This window comes from Thamnophis sirtalis, unplaced genomic scaffold, assembly GCF_051295495.1.
Source record: "Thamnophis sirtalis isolate CommonGarterSnake01/CBP01778 unplaced genomic scaffold, rThaSir2_p1.2 scaffold_11, whole genome shotgun sequence".
Taxonomy (NCBI): domain Eukaryota; kingdom Metazoa; phylum Chordata; class Lepidosauria; order Squamata; family Natricidae; genus Thamnophis; species Thamnophis sirtalis.
This window is the reverse complement of record NW_028261391.1, coordinates 31185268-31211241: the sequence shown is the minus strand read 5'-3', so window position 1 is coordinate 31211241 and position 25974 is coordinate 31185268. Positions and strand designations below refer to the sequence as shown.

Below are 25974 nucleotides of genomic sequence, written 5' to 3'. Positions count from 1 at the left end.
TAGCTCTAACGTGAATGACATGTCATAAAATAAATGCATTTCTCTTTTTGGGGTGAGAAGTATAGTTAAAAATAACTTTTCTTTTTCTCTTAAAATTGAGATTGTCCAATTCCTTCCATGGAAGTTCTTATTGCTCCTTATTCAAAAGATCATCAAAATAATACCAGAGAACCCCCTGATAACTTGATTCACTCTTATGAAAATAGCAGCAAAGAATTGTGGCACGGGCAGTTCTTGGGATTCCAAGAATGACCCATGTAATACCATTGCTCCATGAGCTGCATTGGTGGCTGGTCTGCTTCTGGGTGCAATTCAAGGTGTTGTTAATCATCTGTATGTGATTACTCATGGTGTGTGCCCAGACTATGAGGAACCAATTCATCCCAATGGGATTGCCCTGGTCCACCCATTCCAGCAGAGGAGGCATGCTGCGGGCTCCATTGGCCTGGGTATTCCAGACAGCAGCATCCAAGAGAAGGGCCTTCTCTGCCATTGCAACCTGCCCTTTGAAACATCTTGCTCCTCAGGGTGAAGTCAGCTCCAATCCTCCTGACTCTCCTGTAAGAGCCTAAAGACCTTTCCCTACCAGTTAGCTTGGGGCCCCAATGGGTGAGTATCACAGTGAAGATGGTTGATAGTTTAACCACAGATCCAGAGAGAGAGAGAGAGAGAGAGAGAGGGATGGAGAGAGGGAGGGAGGGAGAGAGAGAGAGACAGAGAGAGAGACAGAGAGAGAGAGAACCATCCACTGCTGCCTGGACATCAGAACAATTTGACAGCCTAAACTAGTTCTTGAACTGATTTCTTACATTAGGATAATGTATACTTCATTTGTTTTATATCTAAAAGGGGGATTTGGCTAATGTCTATGCCTCCTGCTTAATAAACAACAGTGAGATATAGCATACAGATGGATAAATGGGCACCTAGAGCCAGACTCTGGCTAAAGATTTTTGCCCTGTTCAGAGTTGAGTTGGAGATGACAATAGTGGTATGAGCAATGAGGAGAAGGAAGAACCTTGAGATGGTGGCCTAGAAAACATAACCAAGAAATCACTTTCCAATAGTAGTTTGCCTGACATCTGGACAAGAAGCTGCTGCTGTTGTGCTGCCCATCCATTTCACACCTAATAGTTTATGTGCTTTGCAGATGTCTACACAGAGCTGTTGTTACTCATATTGACCATGTGGCATTAGCAATAACGGCAAACTCTTTATGCTTCTATAGATGAGGTTTTGAATTCGGAAGGAAAAGTGGAATATTGTTTTCCTCTACTCTGCTGTTTGTATAATTTTTGATTATAACTGCAGTTGTCTGATGTGACTACTCTCAGACTGTCTGAAATAATAACACATCAATTTTAAGTGTCTGGAAGTTTTAATTTGCATAGTAAAGGCAAGAGGTTATGTGGACAGCATTTGTGGCTGCTTAAATAAATTCAAGGGTCAGCTGCCCCCAAGCCCTTATTTTTTTATATCCCAAAACATTTCTTTTCTGCATAACTCGGGACTTTCCCATTTCAATAGCTGATTGTACTCTCTCAGTTTTTCTCCTAATAGAATGCAAGTATTTAAAACTTGTGCATATCCTCCAGTTTTTGGCCAGGATGCAGGAAGTGCCAAGTGCTGCCTCTTACATTGTGTTCAGTAAAGGTTTTAAATAGCTCTGGATGCTCATTAGTTTGTGTTCCCAGGAAATACAGTGACTTATGATTGGCTACTGTTTAAAAAGCCACAGCTGTGTTAGTTTATTTCATGCAAGAAAATTGCCACAAAGTCAGAAATGTGAGATATTAATAATATGTATTGTAGTCAATAAGAAAAAAGATGTCATAATTATGGTATCTCTAGTCAGTACAAACAAATAACTAGAAACAGATGAATGCTGAACACCCTAACTGTGTGGAGACACAAGCCTAAGAGTTTGTATGTGTAACTAGAACAAGATATTTACTTGCATTTTAGAGCATACAATTCTAGAAATTTTGTACCAGATAGGAATAAAACTTCATATCTCATTCTTCACTTTGTCAGACTTTGTTTTGGTAAAAATGTAGAGTCATAATTGTTATAATTAACTGATACTCTATTATTAAAATAGGTTTAAAAACAAAAATATATTTATCTCTTCCTCATGATGCATCTTGCAAAAGATGGATAACAAAACACTATGTAATCACTTTGACCGCATAATATCAAAGGGATAAGAAGGCAAAAACATCTGAGTTGTTCCTTCGGTGCAGGAACTCTAGTGAAAAAGTTTATAATGTGAGAAAGCATAAAATAGCATTTGATATTCTTTTTAATAATTCTTAATATTACTACATCTAGAATAAGAAACATAAACATTAATTTTTTAAATAGTATTTAATTTTTCAGTTACAAGTGTAAATATATTACTATACTTTTGGTTCCTCCCTCCCAAATGTTTGGCAAACCAATTTGTAACACAAAGTTTTCATACATCCTTATATTTATTATGAGTGCAGATAATACTTTTTGGAAGTTTGCTTTTGATTGCTAGAATAAATGTTATTCACAGCACAATGTTTGGGGTCACTATCGCTTGAAAGCAAAACTTGTCTGGCAGGTTTTCTTGCTTTGTTGAGCTGTACAATCTTTAATTAACCACTGGAAATGTGAACTTTACTTTGAATTGGCACTGAAAATCTTCTATTATGGTTGTCATAACCATCTATTAGATTATGTGATGAGATACATCCATGCTCTTGCCCACCCAATGCCAAAAATACTTTTTAGAAAAATTTATAGAACAGTCTATGAAAGCACATGCATTCTTTGACAAGGCAAAAAACTGCCTCTGATAGTGATAGTTAACCTTTTTGTGCTCACATGCCGAAAGCACATTCCCACACCCATAATACAATGTGCATGTGCCCCCCATACCCCATTTTGGGCCTAGCAGGCCTCCCTGAAGCCTCCTGGGACCAGCACCCTCATGCTCCCCCTCTCCCGGTGCATGCCTACACTTTTACAGGAGTTGTCGGCCTTGTATGCAGCTTTATTCCTATCTAACATTCATCTCCATTGTTCATTGATGCATTCCCTGCCTCTCTAGTATTTACCTTTATCTGCTCCTGTGAGGCACTTCCTGTTCCTGTTGGATGTATATTGAAGGCTTGTATAGTGTTTTGCAGAGACCTGAAAATCAGCTAGCTGGCAGCGCATGCTTGGTGGAGCTCAACTGGGGCTCAGGTGCCGGCAGAGAGGCCTCTGTGTGTTGCCTGTGGGCCGTGTGCCATAGGTTTGCCATCACGGGCCTATGACTTAGAAAAGCTCTAATTAGAAAAACATTTAATTACCATTTCCTGATAGGATGTGCTTTGTTTCCTGCCCCATATAATAAAACTACTGAGGCTTAAATCAGTACTAATGTCAAAGAACCGATAAATAAAATATTCTCTACTAAAGTTATTATAATGGTGTATGAGAAGTTATGTAATTTTGTGTTAGAAAAATGTTTCTTGATTAGGCATCTTCCAGATATGTTAATTTACTTATAGCTCCTAAAAGCAATTTAAATCTGTAGAAACATTAATGCTGATAATTTAGGCATATGTCTCATTCGGAACTTACTGTTCCTTATGAAGACTCTTTAAATTTACTTTAATATATAGTTGCAATCACATGATTGTCATTTGCAACCTTCCCTGCCAGCTTCACCAGAAAGTCAATGGGAAGGGAAGGTCATAAGTTGTAAAATTCCCCGACTCATGCACCCACCCTCCAACCTCTCTGTGCCCACATTGCCCATTTGTCTATCCTGCATACCCTTGCATTCCTTCCAGTCAAAGAGAAGGTATTTCTTCAAATCAGTAATGTAGGTTTTCACTTTATTTTTAAAATAGGAGGATACTGAAACCTGTGAGGGGGGAAATAGGGTGGTATAAATACAATAAAGAGTATATACTCTAGTACTATACAGTAGTTTGAATCTATATTCTGTGCCCTGTTTCCTCCAGTGCCATTGCATACAGGCATATTTTCATTTCTTTTGCCTTTTGCTTCTTCTGACTTGCATCCAAATGGCAAATTCCAAAAGAGTGATTAGTCATGTATTCTTTTTATTATTTGCAGAGGAGCTCTCTGAATTTGGGCAAATGAAATAATGTCTTGGTGTTACAAGTGATGCAAGTTGAACTTGATACCTACTGACTTCAAAGCTTACTTTGTAGAGCTTTTGTCAGGAATACAGACTTGATTTGCCACTGCCTTTCTGCAAGCTAATTTTTTCAACTTCCCTATCTAGAACTGCAGCTCTGGTATTCCTTGAAAGTACCATCCAAATACTAACCAGGCTCAATTCTGCTTAACTTTCAAATTTAGATGAAGTCCTCCAGCTGCTACAGTCTGCTGAGGCCCAACTGAATTAACAAAAATTATAAAAATAAGTATTTAAAATTATAATTTTGAATTATATGCCCAAGCAAAAAAAGTTAATTGGAAAAAGAAAGAAAGAAATGCTTTTGTTGTATATAAACATTTTCTTGGCTTTATTTTGCATCTGTGGTTTGGCTTCTTCAATTCTTGTCAGCTCAGTTTCTCCTTTAAGAACAAAGTTGCTCTTTTTTTCCACAATCCAACAGAATTTTAGAATTTTTTAGAATTTTATTAGTATTTGTAGGCCGCCCTTTTCCCTGAGGGGACTCAGGGCGGCTCACACAAAACTGGGAAGGGGGAATACAGACATTAAGACAGAAACATGTAATAAAATAGTAAGCAACATACATTCATCATTCGGGAGGGGTAACTATCCTAACCCCAGGCCTGACGGGCGAGCCAGTTCTTCAAGGCTATGCGGAAGGCTTGGACGGTGGAGAGGGTACGAATCTCCACGGGGAGCTCGTTCCAAAGGGTCGGGGCTACTGCTGAGAAGGCCCTCCTCCTTGTAGTTGCCAGCCGACACTGGCTGGCCGATGGAATACGGAGGAGGCCTAATCTATGAGATCTTATCGGTCGCAGGGATGTAATTGGCAGAAGGCGGTCTCTCAAGTATCCAGATCCACCGCCATGTAGGGCTTTATGGGTGATTAATAGCACCTTGAAGCGCATCCGGAGATCGACAGGTAGCCAGCGCAGCTCGCGGAGGATAGGTGTTATGCGGGTGAATCGGGGTGCACCCGCAATCACTCGCGCGGCTGCATTCTGCACTAGCTGAAGTCGCCGGATGCTCCTCAAGGGCAGCCCCATGTAGAGCACATTGCAGTATTCCAGCCTAGAGGTCACAAGGGCCCGAGTGACTGTTGTGAGAGCCTCCCGATTCAGGTAGGGTCGCAACTGGCGCACCAGGCGAACCTGGGCGAATGCCCCCCTGGTCACAGCCATTAAGTGGTGGTCAAATGACAGCTGTGGATCCAGGAGGACTCCCAAGTTGCGAACCCTCTCTGAGGGGTATAAAATTTGAGCCCCCAGCCTGAGTGGTGGAATAGTAGCCAAATCTTTGGGAGGAAAACACAACAGCCACTCGGTCTTTTCTGGGTTGAGCACAAGCTTGTTAACCCTCATCCAGTCCATAACGGCCTCAAGGCCCCGGCTCATCACGTCTACCGCTTCATTGAGTTGGCACGGGGCGGACAGATACAGTTGAGTATCGTCCGCATATTGATGGTATCTAATCCCGTGCCTGCGGATGATCTCTCCCAGCGGTTTCATGTAGATGTTGAATAGTAGGGGGGATAAGACCGAGCCCTGAGGCACCCCATAATTTAGGGGCCTAGGGGACGATCTCTGCCCCCCCACTAACACCGACTGTGACCTGTCCGAGAGGTAGGAGGAGAACCACCGTAACACGGTGCCTCCCACTCCCACCTCCCGCAGTCGTCGCAGAAGGATACCATGGTCGATGGTATCGAAAGCCGCTGAGAGGTCAAGGAGGACCAGGATGGAGGAACGTCCTTCATCTCTGGCTCTCCAGAGATCATCCATCAATGCGACCAAAGCGGTTTCTGTGCTGTAACCGGGCCTGAAGCCTGACTGGAAGGGGTCTAGGTAGTCTCCCAAGTTCCTAATATTTCAATGCAATATTGCTTACACTGGCTAGAAATTTTGGAAATGATTGTTCCAGTATACCTGACAGACACAAGATTTAAGATAACTGCTCTTATTGCTAGAGAATCATTTTTAAATGTATTCATTTATTAAGAAATGTATATGGTCACCCATCTTAAATAAATAACCCTTGGTAGTTAGCACCAATTTTCAACAACAAAAAATTAAAATACTCCAAAGTAAAATACCAAGGTACTATATAACAAGTTCACAAATTTGCCCTAAAGTCCAGGGGAAAAAGTCAAGACAATGGCCTTCTAGAAAACCCAAATTGGGGACCTCTGAATTCCAGGGAAGACGCTGTTGCATAGGATAAACTTTATGAAAGAGAGAAGATACACATTTCCTCTGTTCCTTCAATGATTATAACTTATGATTATTTGCTTCTCAATTAACTGCTAGCTCTTTTACTTGCAATGCATATATTCTACATTTTTAATATATTTGCTATTTTGCTACTGTCCTTTACAGTGGAAAAAGTTTTGTACATTTCGAGCTGAAAAATATTTCATTTTTTAAAATTCTCATTCTTAATAAGGATGGATATAAAATGAAGCTGTACAATAGTCTCTTCTGAGTGCCTTTCGGATATTTCTTGACTACTTTTCCCATCCCAACCTTGTATTCTATGGGTGATAAGAATTGTAGCCTAAAGAATCATAGATTTGGAAAATCTTTGTAGAAATACCATACCATACAACTTTTGAGAATACCCAGGAGATCTTTTTAAGCCATCACTTTATTCTAAAAATCTTAATTTAAATTCAATCGTTTGTAAATACATTTCATTTCCAGATTGCAAAGTTAAAAGTATGTTTCTGTGCTTTTTCAAGCTGACTAAATCCTATTATGAATCAGAGTTAGGATGTTTGTTACATTGCTGATCTTTACAGAAAAATCCTTTGCTGCATAAACCACATAATAGCATGTTTAAATTGTGAATTCAATGGTGGATTAGTATAAAAAGTGTCTCTCTGTGTGTCTGCGTATGTGTGTATTCATCCTTTTCACTCTATTCTGCATTAGATGAAATCCAGAGTGACATAGAAAATGCTAGATACTTGCAAATAATCCCTGGGCTTCAAATAAGGCAGACAATAAACAAGTCTATAATAGAGTTACAGCTTCCGTAGACCCCATCTGTTTCAAAATAGCCCTAATTCTGCTTACTATGCGGAATGTTTTGTTGACTGGGGTTTGGCCTACTTTCTCTAATGTGCTGCCCGTGAACCTCTGGAGACATCTGCTGGAAGAGGTGAAGCAGGACCTGAGATAGAATTCCTAATTTACTGGAACAGTAACTATTAATTTGTTTCAAACATTATAAAAATGTCTCCTACATACTAAATGTATGCTAGGTTTTTTTATTTATTTATTTACCCAGAAGCACAGTTTCATTCTCTTGAGAAAAAAAATGAGAGTGGTTCTGAGACAATTACTGGTGAAGAGTGCATAGGAGTCTTAATGTTCTCCATTTTTTCTTCTACATTATGGCCAGAATTATTGCCATTAAGAGAGAATTCTTTGTCCCAATCATCAGAGTCCACTACACTGCTACAAAGTACATTCTTTTATCAGTGTGCTGGATGAAACTGTTGAGGGTGGCAGTTTAATTGATCCTGAATAATACCAGTTTTGAAAGGGGTTTTTATATAATGAAAACAAAGATAATATAAACAACCAGGAAGCATTGATTTCTTGAAGAAAGACCCAAAGGAAGAAGATTTGACCTATATTTTAAGGCCTCTGCAACCAGAAATAATGAATCCATTTGCATATTGTGTTCTTTTTTTGAGACTGGTTGCATTGAAGCCCAGTCTGGGAGCATTAAAGCCAGAAGTTATTATTATACACCTTTAAGAAAGTGCTATGGTGTTGTTAGCATTTACAATGTTTCAAAGACACCATTTAGTTTAAATAGCAGATGTAGGAAACATAAGATATAAGATAACTCATCTAACTCTGTTATAGATGGCAATTGTTAAAAGGAAGGCAGGTTAGTTATTGTATAGCACTCCATTTCAAATAGTATTAGGGAAGGTAGAGAAATATATAATTAAGTTTTTCTCAACCTAGTCTTATTATGCATTTGACTTCCAAATCCTAGAATTTAGAAGTTCTTAAAGTGGAGTGTTTAATGATAGCAATTCTCACTGCTGTTTTATCCCCAGAATTTGCTATTAAAGGAAGTAGTTTAGCTTCCTTGTTAGGTCTTTTAATTGGTTAGTTGTACCAAGAGCCAAGGTGGTGCAGTGGTTAAATGCAGCACTGCAGGCTACTGCTAGATCAGCAGGTCAGCGGTTCAAATCTCACCGGCTCAGGGTTGACTCAGCCTTCCATCCTTCCGAGGTGGGTAAAATGAGGACCCAGATTGTTGGGGGCAATATGCTGACTCTCTGTAAACCGCTTAGAGAGGCCTGAAAGGCCTATGAAGCGGTATATAAGTCTACTGCTATTGCTATTGCTATACCTTCCAAAAACTCAAATAGCCCTTTATAAAGCCACCATATTCCAAGTAAAAACATAATATTTAATCCCACTGTATGGATTGTTCCTATTTAGAACCATTTTTATAATTATTATGCTAACTATGACATATAGCCGTTGTGGCGCAGTGGTTAGAATGCAGTACTGGAGGCTACTTCTACTGACTGCTGGCTATCAGCAGTTCGGCAGTTTGATTCCCACTGGCTCATGGTTGACTCAGCCTTCCATCTTTCCTAGGTGGGAAAAATGAGGATCCAGATTGTTGAGAGCAATAGACTGATTCTGTAAACTGCTTAGCTGTAAAGCACTGTGAAGTGATATATAAGTCTAAATGTTATTGCTATATTGCAATTTAATTAGCAATTTCTGTTGATTTCTTTTTTCAAAATAACAAAAACGAACTTGTATGACCCAAAAAAATCAGTTTCATTGTTTCTTATGGAAATGCCTTAAACAATAGAAAAATATTATTCCTGAGAACACAGTTCCCAGTTGGGATTCTGAATACAGAAGAAAAGCACTGGGTGTAGAAGTTTCACTATAATTTTGGATTATATCCAAAGTTTGGAAGTTTCAAATCAGTGTAGATCATATTGTAAAAGGAATATTAGCTTAGAATTCTGAAGGAGATAGATGTCCATATTTCATTTCAAGTGATTAAACCCAGGTACCAGTACTTCTCAGTTTAATATATTAACTATAGAAATAAATATGGGCTTGATTCAATGTTAGAAGAATGTATATTAAATTTGTCTTTTGACATTTGTTTTTTGTTTCTTTGTTTGGTCTTACAGGCAGCAATACAAGGCATTACACCAGCGAAAGGAGGCCATATGGCTTCTGGCTTTCACCAGAAGAACTATCAGTTGAGGAACTCAGAAGGCAAAGACTTAATAGATTGGAGAGGTGGCAGTAGTCTTAAAGTATATATATATATAAAGGGCTCTTCCCAGCTGTCAAAACATGATGAATATTGTTCATTTAAGCCATTTCAATTTCACAAAATATATTTCATGGAGGCTATCTGAAGCTATTTGTGAGTGAAAAAGATGAACGTGTTTGGCTCATAGACTACCAAATTTAAAACTGAAATGCAAACTAAACATCTTAAAAATTCACCACACCATTTAAAATTCTATAGCTACCGTGTGTGTGTGTGTCTTTATATATACATATACACACACAAACACACATGCACATATACTTTACTAACTTGAATAAAAGTTTACAGAATGAAAATTAGGATTAAACATAATTTGGTCAGGTCATTGAAATGTGTGACCTATGATTATAGCACTTTTATGATCTCCAGAAATTACTGAAATTGAAGATAAATGTTTTTCTACAAGTTGCACATTTAATATGACAATATCCTACAATTTTTAGTATAGATGAAGCAATGGCGTAACATGATCATGTAGCTATAATTGTAGCTAATTATTTTTGTATACAAGGAGATGTATTTGTATTTTTCTATTATGCTAAAGAAACTGAAGTTTGAAAACTTTGAATTCTTCCTTCAGTTTCATTTGAAATAAATTTTGGAATTCACATTAATTAATTTGGATGCAGTCCATTAAGCCTTATTAATTTTATTTTATAAGAAACAGCAACAGTATAGCTTACTACATTTTAGCTATGATGAATTTGTAAATATAAATTATTTTGATGTCTATCTTATATATTACAACTAATATTTTGTGGAGGGGGGAAAGCAAATTGGGAGCTTTGCCACAGCCATAAAATATTCCATGTAATTATTTATCATCAGACATTATGATTTGTGACTTAACTTCTTTTAATTTTTTAAAAAACTCCCCACTTCACATTTCAGTTTATATGAAGTATTTTTTCTTAAACCATTGTAATATTTTCTACTTGAGACCACCCAGTGCCTTCCCCAATAAAGTGTATATTAAAAATCATAAGTTTAAGTTTTTTGAATATTTTTTGAACTTTTATAATATTTTCAATGTTCATAGTATTGTTTTCTCCATACTTTGTTAATGAACCATCAATGAGCTGCAACTGAGCTCTGTTGTTGCAACCTGGTTATTTACATCTTATTTAGTGTCTAAGGCAGATTATCTCATGCTGATTTTGAGCTTCAGAACAGGCACCAGAATTGATCATGGCTCTTCCACAATATGCTTCAAGATATGCACAGAGGCTATACTTTTGGGCAGTGAGCTTTGGGCTCATGGAGGAACACCTTACAGAGAAGCAATGAGATGTGAATGAATTTCCTCAATGCTTCCCAGTGTCCATTGTGTTTCTAGATTTTAACATCAGACAAAAAGTTATTTCAAAATCAATGTTAAAACTCAAATTGCATTATTTTAAAAGCAATACAATTATTAAAAAACCCTTGAGTCCTAATTAAGAAGGCATTTTAATTTTAAGTATACAATAGGAAGTATATTGAGTATTGCTAGATTTTCAGTTTGAAATTAAACTGAAAAACAGCCATGAAATACTTTGTATTTAAAGTAGGAGATAGTATATGCACTGATTGTTGAAGTTACCATGGGAACAGTACATTTCTCATGATATTGGTGTATAAGGCTAGAATAAATTGTCAAAACTGCACAAACATCCAGGGTGACTCCATTTTGCATGAAAATAATATGCAGGATTTTTTTTTACATTTGTTGTGAGATACAAGTTTATTTCATGCCTTTGTATTGCTACTGTTTTGCAAAATAAAGTTCAGGAATTTATTCCTCCCTACCCTCCGACAAAATGTTATATGAAAGTTCTATGAGTTGAATAGCTTACTGTTAATTGGTGATATTGCATGTAATAAAGTGGATATATTATCAATTGAGACTAATATGAGTAAGTCCATTCTGTATTACATGTATACTTATTTTAAACAGATACTATCAGAAGTCGGAAATTTTTCAATGTAGCTAAAAAGCAAAGAATTGAGTATTTAAATGTTTCTGCTTTCTGAATGAAAGGACAGGGTACATTTTATGTCTTTATGTGACATTTAGCCTTCTGTACCATTCTTCATATATACAAAAATGTGAGATGCCACAGTATTTATTTATTTATATATACACCCACTTGCACAATAGCTTTGGGCACCATGTTACATATTTTAGCAAATTGTTTACTTAGTGTTCCTGCTTTTCCTTTCTAGATTAATTGGAAATCTATAGGATTTGTGTTTTTTAAAAGAAATATATCACTTACTTTTTCCTGAACCCTTATTGGTTGGAGCTCTGAGGTAGAAGAGTTATATAGGAAGGGGGGGGGGGGGAATCCAGAAAAGGAACAGGAAGATTCTAAATTAGTTACTGGAAACATTGGGAGCTGGTGTTTCCACTGAATAGATGCCATAAATTATGAACTGGAAAGATGTCCTAACTTCCACACATGCCTTGAATAGTATGTTGACCAAGTCTGCAGAAGGAATTAATATTATGTTTTGTGTTGTAAAGTGAAGAGCTTCTGTTCAGTTCTATTGAAACATACAATTTGACCAGGAGAGCTTACATTTTTGGGCATGTAATTTCATGGCCTCCAAAATGAAAATGTTACTTTTCAGGAAAGGTCCAGCTTTTATCAGTACTCCTGATACTGAGATGATATTGCTATTGCTATCTACTGTATAATAGTTTGAAGAGCCTTAAATTGACTGCTAGTTTTACTTAAGATACTTAAAACTAAAATACTTTGTGAAATTAATTCAAAAGCAACTATTGAAAATTACACCTGAATTAATCATATGATACTTTGTCATCAAAATGTAAGCTTTTAACTTCTGTTTTAAAGCTACTCACAAAGCAACGTATACCTCCATTGTTAAAAAAAGAAAGAAATCAGAAGCGTGAGAATAACAAATTATTATGTCTGAACAAACTTATTGCCACATTTTGCTCAGAAAAAATTGTTTGGTTTTGTCCAAGCCAGACACTAATAATTTCTAAGATAATGAATACTGACTATATATAGTCCTTGATTTGCAACCATCTTTGAGCTCAAAATTTCCATTGCTAAGTTGCACCCATTTCATGATCTTTTTTTGCCACAGTTGTTAAGTGAATCAGTGCAGCTGTTAAATGAATCATGTAGTTGTGAAACAAATCTGAATCCTCCCAATGACTCTTGTTGGAAGTCAGCTGGGAAGCTTAAAAATTAACAGATGACTATAAATAGATTCCAGTTATCAAGTGCCCATATTTTGATCATATGACCATTGATTCTGCAATGGTCATAAGTGTGAAAACCAGTCATAAGTCACTTTTTTATGCCATTGTAAATTTGAATGGTCGCTAAACAAATGGTGGTGACTAAAAAATTACCTGTATTGCAGTAGTACATTTCCAGTGTTCCTTTAAAGTACAAAATTTGATAAATGTGTCCTTAAACAAGGTAGACTTGTATCACTGGTATATATGCAGATTCAAAATAGACCATGTATGTATGTATGTATGTATGTATGTATGTATGTATGTACGTACGTACGTACGTATGTATGTTGTATTTGTGCTGATGAATAAATAAAGGGAGACTAGTATAGATCTATTTCAAGCTATTTAGCTCTCATCAGCTAGCCATACCCTTACTGGGATTCGAATGATGAGAGCTAAATAGCTTGAAATAGATCTATACTAGTCTCCCTTTATTTATTTATCAGCACAAATACAATACAAATGTAACAAAGGCAACAGTAAAAAATATTGGGTTTCTGTCTGGATGGTCTCTTGTGACGAGCTGATGGACAGAGAATGGAAGCAGTGAACTTCCTCCCATATTTGGGCATACCAGGGGTTGTGACTTTAAATATATAGATAGATATAGATAGATAGATGATAGATAGATAGATAGATAGATAGATAGATAGATAGATAGATAGATAGATAGATAGATAGATAGATAGATAGATAGATAGATGAATCTCTCAGATACTGAAAAGACAAAATACATACTTTTTTCTCTGCTTTCTCACTGCTGTAGAAAAAAAATATTTTAGGTGAAGTGCAATTTCTAGTACAAGGTTTTCAGTCTTTCTGTCTGTGAAAAAACAAACCTAACTAAAGTAGGAAAGAAAATGGTTATAAGTCAATTGATGGTATCACTTGGATCCCCAAACCTAATTAAAATTATGAATGAGTAAAAGCAAAAAAAACCCTAAAAAGTTGATATTCATCTCTCACCTACTGCAGTTGATTTATGCAGCTCTTCCTAGGTGCCATTTAAATATGTCCTTTTACAACTCATAATTCCTAAGTCAGTTTGTAAATGTAATACTGAAACAGAGCACCAAGATGAGAAAAAATAGCTTTATTTCTGTTCAAAAGGTGTTCAATATCCACTAGTCATATTTCATGCAAACCTGACATCTGCCAATATTTCGGCGTTGTTCTTGTTGATCTTTGATAGTTCCTGGGACAGGGGATGATAAAAACTGTGTCTCATTGTTCACTGTAGTTAGCCAGAAACTGTATTCATTAATAAAAAAGTGACATGTTCCTTGTCGACCCTGGCATTCAATAAAGGGTGCTGATCGGAAGTCCTCCAGGCAGCTTCCAGGTGACGTGAGAGACTGTCCACCTCCTTGGTCACCAGATCCTGTATGCTGAAAAAAGAAAAAAGAAAGATATCACCTATGCCAGTGATGGCAAACCTTTTTCACCTCGGGTGCCAAAAACACGCTATCGTGACATCTCTCATCTACCCACCCCCTTAATTTAATGCCTCCCATATCCCCTGCGCATGTCCATGTGACAACAACCCCCCCCTGCTGCCCTGCGCATATGCGCATGGCTTTCTTGAGAGTTTGGGGAGGGTGAAAATGGCCTCCCCCGCCCCCTGGAGGCTGGAAACAGCCCGCTTTCCAACTTTTGGTGGCCCCGGTAGGTCCATTTTTCATCCTCTCCAGGCTGCAGAGGCTTTCTAGGAGTCTGAGGAAGGCGAAAAACCGCCTAATGCGCAACCAGAAGTTTGTTCCCAAATTTCCGGTTTGAATGTTGGGCGGTTTTTCGCTCTCCAGAGGCTTCAGGGAAACCTCTGGAGGGCAAAAAACAGCCAAAAATCAAGGGCGAAAATCAGCTGGCCAGCGCATGCATGCACACGAGCTGACAGGGCATGCCCTTACAAATGGCCCTGCGTACCACTTGTGGCATTCGTGCCATAGGTTCGTCATCACAGACCTATGTCATCCAATCATACATACTCGGGAATAACTGCTTTTTCTGGATTTCTAATCACATTGCACTCTGAAGCTACTGTTAAGTTTAATTCAGGGTCAAAGCACTGATGCTTAATATGTATTGGGCATTTTTTTTATCTTTCCCATTTATTCTTAGTACTGATCCTGAATGGACTCCTAATTTGACTGGAGCCAGTGGAAATGTAGCAGTAGTACTTCTGATTAGCATGCACTTCTAACTAAATGCAGGAGGTTCAACATTATTTACAATATCAAGCAGCTCACAATAAAACAATGTATTGTTGTGAGTGGACAGAGTGGAAAATCCCCAAATAGTTGTTTATACAGAAAACCTATTGGTTTCTAATCATCATTGCTGCTGCTACATGTTTTGTACGTATCTTAGATATTTCAGTACATTGATGTCATTATAATTGATCTACAACTGATTACGGTAGACTGGAAAGCTTACTAATAAGTGGTATTGGAATGTTTACATCGTCCCTTTGGAACGATCTCCCCGTGGAGATTCGTACCCTCACCACCCTCCAGACCTTCCGCACAGCCCTCAAGACCTGGCTATCCCATCAGGCCTGGGGTTAAAGATTATATTCCATCCCCGCCCGAATGCTGAATGAATGTTGCTTTACTCTTTTAATTATGTATTGTCCTATATGTCTTTGTATGTTTCCCCTTCCTATATAAGTTGTAAGCCGCCCTGAGTCCCCTCAGGGAAAAGGGTGGCCTATAAATAAACTTAACCTATAACCTATAACCTATAAAATATAGATAGTTCTCACTTAACAACTTTAGTGACTTTTTAAAGTAATGACGGCATTGAAAAGATAACATTGTATCCTCTCCTTGCGTTTACAACTATTGCAGGGTACTTGTGGTCACATGATCAAGATTTATGCACATCGCAACCAGCAGGCACAATAATTGCAGCATCATGTAGTCATGATTGCCCTTTGCACGTTTCATAGCCGGATTCCGACAGGCAGAATCAATGAAGAACCCAGCAGTAAAATCACAAGTTGCAGTCATATGATGTTTCACTTAACTGCAGGCGATTCACTTAATGATCATGGCAGAAGTGAAGAAATGTCTGTCATAGTCACCTGATGTTTGCTTACCCCTCCCAATTCTATTCATGAAGCAGCCACTACCTATAAAACTACTATCCCTCCTCCCAAACAATGAAATCCAAATCTAAGATAAATCTAGTGGGGGGGGAGCAGTAGCATATTAATGTATAATTAAATAATATATTGGGGATTTTTCATTGAAAAAAATTGCTTTAAATTTACTTTTAAAAAATAAGAATCAAGTTTATTACACTTCTATTGCAGCAATATTTTATAGGAGAAATGTAGAGGTAAATTATTACAATTCTCATTTTTTGAATTAAGGTAGGATAAAAGGTTGCTTGGCATGCATGGAAATTCTCAATCATCTAGGTCATGGTTGTCCGAGAGGTGTTTTTCAAAAGGCAAGTGGACTTCTTTAGCTTTTTCCTTTGAAAATATTTCACTTCTCATCCAGGACGCTTCTTCAATTCTGAACTGAAACATTGTGTTGGATGAGGAGTAAAACACTTTCAAGAACCCTCCCCCCCCCCCAAGAAAGTCCAGTTGCCTTTTGAAAAGCATCTCTGGCTTAGGCTGCTTTATGATTTACTTCAAAGTTAATAGTCATATATTTATCAGATAGAACCCAACTATAAAGTAAGATTCTGTGATGATTTTAAGAGTATTCTGAAAGCAAGAAACATCTGTTAATGAACAAATGAAAACTGAAGTTATCAGGTCAGTATTATAGGAATTCATACTGGGTTTTTTAATAACAATATTTCATGTTAGAGCCTACCTTGGTGGCGCAGTGATTAGAATGCAATATTGTAGGCTAACTCTGCTGACTACCAGGAATTCGATCTAGCTGACTAGCTCAAGGTTCGCTCAGCCTTCCATCCTTCCGGTGTTGGTAAAATGAGGACTCCAGTTTGTTGGAGACAATATGCTGACTCTAAACTGCTTAGAGAGGGCTGTAAAACACTATGAATTGGTATATAAGTCTTAAGTGCTAGTGCTAGTTAGATCATGCTGGTATTCATCCTTACCATTAAGAATGAGTAACCTATCCAAAGACTTCTCCAGTTTGGTGGACAAGAAGGAATGGATTGATCTTGACTATGAACTGCAACGGCTTGGGCAGGAGCTTCACATACTACACATCTACTAATATAGTGCTCTATTTCTTCATCTGAGATGGGCATCATGGGCAAAGGAGCTGCACTTGAAAGCCAGTAAGATTTATCATTTCGACTTGCATAGTAGCAGACTTGATTGACATTGCAGTAGGTAAAAGGCATCGTGCTAAACACCGGAAGACAGGATCCAGCCAGACCTAGAAAACAATTGAGATTTAATTACCGATCCAAATATTAGCAATATTAATAATTGCTAGAGTAGATTTATTCTTTATCTCACTTTAGTTCTACAAAACCAGTAAGTGATAACGATATTTGATGCATTTACAGAATTTCTAAATAAAAGCTAATGTGTTCCAGAATAAACAGCTTCACAAACCAGGCATTATTTATTTTATTTATTTATTTAATTTTATTTATTTTTTATTTTTTTATTTTATTTTTTTATTTATTTTATTTTTATGTATTTATTTTATTTATTTATTTTATTTATTTATTTTATTTATTTTGTTTATTTATTTTGTTTATTTCGTTTATTTATTTATTTATTTATTTATTTATTTATTTTATGCTTACTGTAGTGTCTGTGCTATGTAAACAATTTTATTATGATGGAAATTTTAGAATAAACATTGAATATTTTCCTAACGATACAGTCCATTTGGAGAAAATAAATGTCAGTTTCAAACATTAGATAAGAGTAGAAGAGTCTTGCCTGAATCCCTGATGAAACAGTCCCAATAGTGTAAACATTTCTGAGATAAATGGAACCAACATATGGCACAGAGCAAACCAGGTTTTGCTCAACAAACCACTGTATAGGTTTTGATTGCTGATTTATAAAATGCAACTAATGGGATACAAATTGCACCTCCAGTATTTTGATAAAACATCAAGGATGTTACTATAACAAATCCTGTAATTTTGATTATGTACAGTACATTTTCTTATTTATCCGTAATTTTTAAAAAAATGGAAATAGTGGCACTTGTCCATAGTAAAACAGACTATTCCATATTTTATATAAATTAAAATGCCCATTTTAGCTCATTTTAAAATGTTTGTAGTAACATCAGGATTATAACGTGCTCTCCAGAAGTGGGTTGCTGCCAGTTCAGCCAAATCAGTAGTGGAATTCAGGCCTGGGTTGCGGAACCGGCAGCAACCCAGGCCTGCCATGCCCTCGAACCGGTTCCCTCCTAAACCAGTTCCCTCGCCGCCACCATTTTGTTTTTTTGTGACTGCGCTATTCACTGTAAATTGTTCTGTACATGCGCAAAGAACAATTTACACTGAACAGTGCACACATGGGTTATGAACCGGTAGTAAAAACGGCAGCAACCCACCCCTGCTGCTCTCCAAAATCATGCCTAAATCTCTAGTAATGAATGAGGGTGTGATCAGGCATATAAAATTATTGCAAATAAAACCAAAGATGCAACCCTTTGGGCATTTCAACTTCAGCAGAGGCAACCTGATGTGAAAGTTCAAGTAGGGGAATAGAGAATAACTATTACATGAAACAAAATGGTTCCTCACAAATAGTAGACAACAGCAGATAGTAGACAACATAGATTCAGATTCAGGTAGCTATGGCTTATAAGAAAAAGTCTGATAACATTAGTTTCTAAATAAGTTTAACAATAGACAGTCAACTTGTCATTCCTTGTAAGCTGATCTATTACACCTAATAACTGAGACTTCAGAAAGGGATTATATGTTGGAAGCTCCCCAGAACTACAATTTGCAATAAAAGGGCAAAATATTACAACTTTTTAAAGTAAAGATATTATAATGCTCACCAAGGTCTTGATTATGGGCTTTCTCCTGCCCTTCAAAATACAGCAAACTGTATCCAGTCCACAATCTTGTCATTCCCTCAGGGCAAAATGGTTCTGTTTCTGACTGACTATGCAAAACAAGCAGGAACCCGCTACTCCATTTGGATGCTGATCCTGGTTGCCCTGGAATCCCAGTTTGGCCTGGAGGACCTTAAGGAATGGAGAAAAGGAAGACAAGTAAGAACCTACTTAAAAGCTGGCCCTATTTAAAAAAAAATACTTTTCTAGTATTGGTTTCAGAGTGGGTGAGGTCTTTATTTCTAGAATTGAAATCTATCTATCATCCGTCCATCCATCCATCCATCCATCCATCCATCCATCCATCCATCCATCCATCCATCCATCCATCCATCCATCTATCTATCTATCTATCTATCTATCTATCTATCTAACAGGGGCAATAGGATGGCATGTTTCTCAAACTTATTCAGAGATTTGACCTCAAAAATGTAGAGAACTCAGATTCTTCTCCTATGGGACAGAAACATCAGGATGCAATATTCAATATTTCCAAGTTTAAAAAAAATCACAATCGCCAATATTTATTATCTAAACATTATCTACTTGCAAAATAAATATACTTCTAAAAGAAGAGCAAATAGAATTGAGTAGAACCTTGTGGCCCTGTGTTTCCTTCTTCTCCCATGTCACCTTGATCACCATCAGGTCCTGCTGGTCCAAGCGCGCCTTCTAGTCCTTGCTCACCTAATGAGCCTTCTTCTCCTTTATTTCCTAAAATACATCACATTTATTTCAGAATAGATATAATTCCACACTACCATCCCCTTTTCTGTCTCTAAAACAAATACCAGACTCCTGTTGTGTTGATACTGCAAGATTTCTGATGACTAAACTTACATTTGGCATTATACTGTGGAAATATAACACTCTGCATCAGTATTTTTCAAATTCGGCAACTTTAAAATGTATGGAGTTCAACTTCCAGAATTCCCCAGTGAGCATGGGAAACTCCACATATCTTAAAGTTGCCAAGTTTGAAAAACAGTGCTTTGATGTTAAGTGGAATAAGACACTTGGTTCAGTGGAAGGAAGACACTGTAAAAACATGTGACATAAACTTGGAGGGAAAATGAAGGTGCACAAACATAGGGAGGGCCAGTCTTAGATAAACATTTGATTTATGTATTTCTATCCAGCCTTTATTATCTTTACAAATAATTCAAGGTGGAAAACATATCCAAATGTACCTTCTACCTCCTATTTTCCATACAACAGCCCTGTCAGGTGGGTTGAGCTGAGAGAGAGTGACTGGTCCAAAATCCATGAAAGTTGGCTTTCATGGCTAAGATGGGACTTGAACTTACAGTCTTTCTAGCCAGATGCCTTAATCACTAGCCCGAATTGGCTCTCACATATATACTTTCATATGCCCTGACAGGGAGCTATACACAACATATTCAATTACAGGTTATTGCAAATGTTTTGGGCCTGAAAAGTTCAGCCTTTCTATGTTAGGAGTTGAGGAAATTTTAGAACGTAAGACACCCATTTTATTCCTTAAATCCATTTCCAAAACAGAAAATTAACTACCGTATTTTTCGGAGTATAAGGCGCACCTTTTTTCCTCAAAAAAAGAAGCTGAAAATCTGGGTGTGTCTTATACACCGAATACAGCATTTTTTTGCCTCCTGAAGCCCCGCCCCTCCACCAAAATTGCCGTGCATACCCTTATGGAGGCTTTCAGAGAGCTCCTGGGGGCTGGGGAGGGCAGAAATGAACAAAAAAACGGACTGTTTTTTGCCCCCCCCAAGCCCCAGCAGCATTTTATAAACCTCTATAAGGCTATGCATGCAATTTTTTGACAAAAAACAGGCCCGTTTTCACGAAAAATGGGCCCTTTTTTGCTCATTCACCCCCGAGCACTCTGCCTTTTTAAAAAAACAGCCTGTTTTTGTGAAAAATGGGCCATTTTGGGGAGGTTTGCAGAGTGCAAAAACTTTTTTTCCCTTTTGGAAAGCTCTTTAACTGATTGATGAGAATTACATTGATCAACTGCTGTGCCAGCAGAAACACCTACCTATCTACTGAATTTATCTCTCTCTATTTCTCTCTATCCCTCTACCTCCCTTCCTCCCTACTACACATACTCTATCTACCTACCTACTGTATTTCTCTTTCTCCCTCCCTCCCTCCCTCTCTCTCTCTCTCTCTCCCTTTATCTACCTACCTACCAATTTACCTAACTACTCTCTCTCTCCCTACCTATCTACTGTATTTCTCTCTCTCTCACTATTTCTCTCTCTCATCCCTTTATCTACCAACCTACCTACTCTCTCTCTCTCCCTACCTATCTACTATCTTTCTCTCTATCTCTTTCTATTTCTCTCTCTATCCCACTCCCTACCTACCTACTGACACTATATATATATATATATATATATATATATATATATATATATATATATATGTATGTATGTATGTATGTATGTATGTATGTATGTATGTATGTATGTATATATGTATTTCTCTCTCTTTCTCTCCCCCTCTATCTACCTACCTACTTTTTTTTAATTTGCCTCTTCAAAATCTTGATGCGTCTTATGCTCTGGTGCATCTTATACTCTGAAAAATATGGGTACTTTGCATTTTAAAGTAATTATTGGGAATTTCATACACTTATTTTATTCCCTGAGATCACTCTATTCCCCAAACTGGATCTGAAAAAACTTTTGACCTTCCATTGTTGGCCTTTCTACCTAGAACAGTAAGGTTCTTGAGGTCACACATGAGCATTCCAGAAGTTGCCCAATCCTAACTTGGGAAAATACATAGTAAAGATTTTTTAGACTCTCCCTTTCTTTATTACATAGTTTCTGAAAGTCATACAATCTTTTACCTGGGGGTCCAGGAAAGCCAATTGGCCCTCTTAATCCTACAAAGCCTGGTGGTCCTCGGGGGCCTAATACACCAGGAGGCCCTGGAATCTTAGGACATGATGAGAAATCAACCCTTCCAGGTTTTCCTGGATCACCTGAAATAGGTAGCAGTAAATACTTTATTAAGAGTACATTAGATATCAGTAAAAAGAAATTCTTCTCAATGTTTGACCAATGATCTTTTATTGTTTTATATTTTTTTATTATTTTTACTAGATTTATGTGCTGCCCGTAAAAGTGATGTAAAAATGATTCAGTGAAAAGGGAATAAAAACAACTCAAAGAAATGATCATGAGAAATACATTGTGTAATCAACATGAATTCGTTTCAGCAACTGAATTTAAGGTGAACTGATATTATTGAACAAGGTTATAGACAGATTGTACATTGGTAGTCTACATCTGCAGATAAATTAATGGAATTATTAAACCTGAACAAATATTTGGGTAGGGGTTCTTTAGAGAGAAGTCTTTCTGGACTCACTACTCTTGTTCAATGAGCAGGTGGTAATTGGGACAAGAGAGGCCTTTGCACAAACTCATCATATACAAATTCCTGGATCAGGATTCCCTCTGAACATGAAGTCAGGCTTGGGTCACCTCACATATGGACTATTGCAGTGTGTTCCACATGGGAGTTCCTTTAAAGAACACCCAGAAGCTGCAATAATAAGTTATAGGCATGCCATAGTACAGTATATCCATGTAACCCCTTTGATTTAGGAATTGCAAATTGGGCTATAGGTGTAATTCAAGATGATCACAATGATATATAAAGGCTTCCATGGCATATGACTTATCAGCTTCGTGCCGTCTGTACTGTCTGCCCATCCTGTTTAAGCTGGCAGAGTTGGCATACTTCAAATCCATTGATTAAACTGTGCTCATTAAACATTGCCTGCCTTCTGGAAGAATATTGCCCTCTCCAAGATATGTTAAATGAACCCTTAAAGTCTAGCTCTCCCCGCAGGTCTTGGGCTAGGATGGATGACAGCTTCTTTGAGGATGTGGTTTAGGCAAAAGAGGTGTAATTATTTTGCTCTTCCTGGATGTTCATCACTCTTTTCTGATTTGTACTGTATTAAGCCAAAAGTGATCTTACAAAGTTGATAAATAAATAAACAGCATCGTCACACACATTTTATCAATAGCCTCTCCTTTCCCCTTGTGATTTCCAATCATCATGTAATACCAGGAAAAGGCACAATGTCTTTAAAGAGATAGGTACAATCATTTTGCCCCTGTGGACTCCAGAGCAGGTTTCCTAATTATTTACAAAGCAGTCCTGTTATTTATTCATTTCTGTGCAGCACTGAGATAAAAATTTATATTATATGTATATAACTTCTAATTGCCTTTGCCAGTACTTGGCCCTGTCCCCCACATCAGTAAAACAGCAAAGGATTAAAAGGTTTTTGAAGAGTATATTTCTATGGTCAAGAGGAATGTTATTAGAATGTTTTAACAGAACAGAATGAGATTTGAGGGTAAATGGGAAATCAAGAACCAGTCAAGGAAATGCTTTCTAAAATATACTCATCCTTCTTTAGCTTACCTCTATAACCTAGTAGAATAAAGGCCAAGGATCAGATCATGACAACCATTTCACATGTAGGAAGAAAATCAAGGAGATAGATTAATATAGAACAATGTCCCTTAACCTTATCAAGTTCAATCAATCAATCAGAATAGAATTGGAAGGAACCTTGGAGGTCTTCTAATCCAACCCCCTGTGGTCCCCAACCTTTCCAGCTCAGCATCCTGAGAGGGCGTGTGAGTGGCATGCATGTGCACATGTGGACAGCTCTATTTGTATGAGTGGCACACATGTGCTCTCCACTTGCATAGATGCAGCTTTGTGCATGAGTGGAGGGTGCTTGTGCTTGCACACAAAGCTCCAATTGCTCAAGAGGCAGGCCCTTGTGCTCGCGTGCAATGCTCCACTTGCACGAGCAGAAGGCCCTTGTGCTCTCATGCAAAGCTGCACCTGTGCAGTTCCATTTGTGCAAATGGAGCTTTGCACACAAGCACAAATGCCCTCTGATCACGCAAATGGAGCTTCCTCTGTGCACTCTTGCCCATTTCTCCCACAGCCCAGTTTCAAACAGCCCATCGCCTGATATTGGGCTGCGGCCCAGGGTTGCAGCCCCAAGGCCTATACAATTTCAAACAGATGCCTGTCTAGTCTTTTCTTAAAAACCTCCAGGGATGAAGCACCTACAACTTCTGAAGGCAAACTGTTCCCCTGGTTAATTGTTCTCACTTAGGAAGTTTCGCCTTAATTCCAGGTTGCTTGATTAGTTTCCATCCAGTTTCTTGTCTTTCCTTCTGGTGCTTTGGAAAATAAGTTGACCTCCTCTTCTTTCTGGCAGCCCCTCGAATTTTGGAATCTGTTATCATGTCATCTCTAGTCCTTCTTTTCTCTAGACTGGCCACACCTAATACCTGCAACTGTTCTTCATATGTTTTTGTCTCTAGGGCTTTAATCATCTTAATTGGTTTAGGATATGTGGACTTCAATTCCGAGAATCACTGGCTGGGACATTCTGGGAGATGAAGTTCACACCATCTTAAAATTGATAAGATTGAGAAATACAACAACAATTGCTATGACTTGAAGTGTGAGCTCAAGATTTTGCTGCCTTAGAAAAAGCAGCAAACATGATTTCCTTCCTGTCAACTCAAAGTGATTTAATATCTAAAGTTAGTTAACGTGTGCACTCCTGAGAATAAAACTTCAGCAACACTCTCTCTCCTCTGGCAATAAAAATGAAATTATAATAAAATAAATAACAACGTGCTTCCCTTTCAGTCAGCTGCTTGAAATGACTCAACCTAAAGGCACAATCGGGCTAACACATCTGCTTTCATCTTTCATTGCAACATTAGGAGAAAAATATATATAAGTACGCTATCTAAATTGATTCTGAATTTTTATCCATATCACTGGATATAAAATTACTTTAATTTGTTGTAATTTGGCGATCGTATAATTTGAGTTGTGAATTCAGAAAAGTCAAGATTATAAAAAACGCCCGAAATGTTAAGACTTACCTTTGTGGCCCACAGGACCAATTGGTCCCTGAAGACCTTGAGCTCCAGGCTCCCCAGGGACACCAGATGGTCCTTGCAGACCAGGCTTCCCCATTGGACCTTAACAATGAGAAAAAAAAACAGATCAATGCCACATCTCTACTACTAGAAATTTCTAATCCAAAATTTAAATCTGTGCTAAACTAGTACTTCCATACATACCCTTTGAGCCTTTTCTCCCTTGGTTTCCTGGAATACCCTTAGTTCCCTGTTTACCGCATGGACCAGGAATACCAGGTGGGCCCAAAGGGCCAGAGTCCCCTGGATCTCCTTTAATAAGTATAGTTTTTCCTGGAGGCCCTGGGTCGCCGGGAGGGCCTGAAATAAAAATTAAAATGGTAACAAATATCAAAATTTTCAATATCACAAATATACCTTTGACTTATAAAAATTTTCAATATCGCAACAGAATGTTCGATTCACAATTTATTTATTTATCAAATTTGTTTGTCACCCATCTTGCCACAAGGGTTCACCAACCGGATAAAAAAGTGGAATTGCATAAAAAGGATTGCTGTAAAAGGTTTTGCAAGACTTCTCTGCCTAAAGAGTACCCTATTCTGTTCAGACAATTAAACATTTCTTTAAAGTTCTTGGGCCCAAGTTAAATCTTACTGGATAATCAGTTTCACTGTTGTAACCAAATACAAGCAAGCAAGCAAGTAAACAGGCAATTCATCTGAAACAGTGTTTAAAGGCCACCATTGCCCCAAAGCTTTTCAGTTGCAGCACAATAAAAACCTAGTAAAATACCACTTTTTGATTAGAGCCTTGAAGGAGTGCACCCTCTTTACTTCTAGTATGGATTTTAAAAAATGTTCCCTAAGAGCATTTCTGGAAGACGTGAAATGATTAGGGGACTGGAGACTAAAACATATGAACAACGGTTGCTTGTAGGAACTGAGTATCTCTAGTTAAATGAAAAGAAGGACTAGGGGAGACATGATAGCAGTGTTCCAATATCTCAGGGGTTGCCACAAAGAAGAGGGAGTGAAACTATTCTCCAAGGCACTTGAGTGTAGAACAAGAAGCAATAGGTGTAAACAAGAAGCAACTTAGAACTAAGGAGAAATTTCCTGACAGTTAGAACAATTAATCAGTGGAACAGCTTTCCTCTAGAAGTTGTGAATGCCCCAACACTGAAAGTCTTTAAGAAGATGTTGGATATCCATTTGTCTGAAATGGTATAGGATTTCCTGCCTAGCCAGGGGGTTG

At 37.7% G+C, this 25974-nt stretch overlaps 2 protein-coding genes across 4 annotated transcripts in view; one reads left to right on the top strand and one right to left on the bottom strand.

Annotated features, from left to right (window-relative positions):
- RHBDD1 (rhomboid domain containing 1) overlaps window positions 1–10484 on the top strand; it is a 28517-nt gene extending 18033 nt beyond the window's left edge. For all 3 annotated transcript variants that reach the window (XM_014057587.2, XM_014057510.2, XM_087725475.1), the window contains one exon: window positions 9351–10484. In XM_014057587.2, the coding sequence (XP_013913062.2) occupies window positions 9351–9472 (122 nt within the window). In that variant the 3' untranslated portion in view covers window positions 9473–10484. The remainder of the gene's footprint in view (window positions 1–9350) is intronic.
- Window positions 10485–13836: 3352 nt separating this feature from the next.
- Window positions 13837–25974, bottom strand: part of COL4A4 (collagen type IV alpha 4 chain) — a 73974-nt gene continuing 61836 nt past the window's right edge. The window contains exons 41-47 of the mRNA XM_087726075.1: window positions 24922–25077; window positions 24721–24819; window positions 21627–21761; window positions 19385–19501; window positions 18731–18919; window positions 16839–17125; window positions 13837–14146 (exon numbers count right to left, since the gene is read on the bottom strand). Of these exons, the coding sequence (XP_087582201.1) occupies window positions 13883–14146; window positions 16839–17125; window positions 18731–18919; window positions 19385–19501; window positions 21627–21761; window positions 24721–24819; window positions 24922–25077 (1247 nt within the window). The 3' untranslated portion in view covers window positions 13837–13882. The remainder of the gene's footprint in view (window positions 14147–16838; window positions 17126–18730; window positions 18920–19384; window positions 19502–21626; window positions 21762–24720; window positions 24820–24921; window positions 25078–25974) is intronic.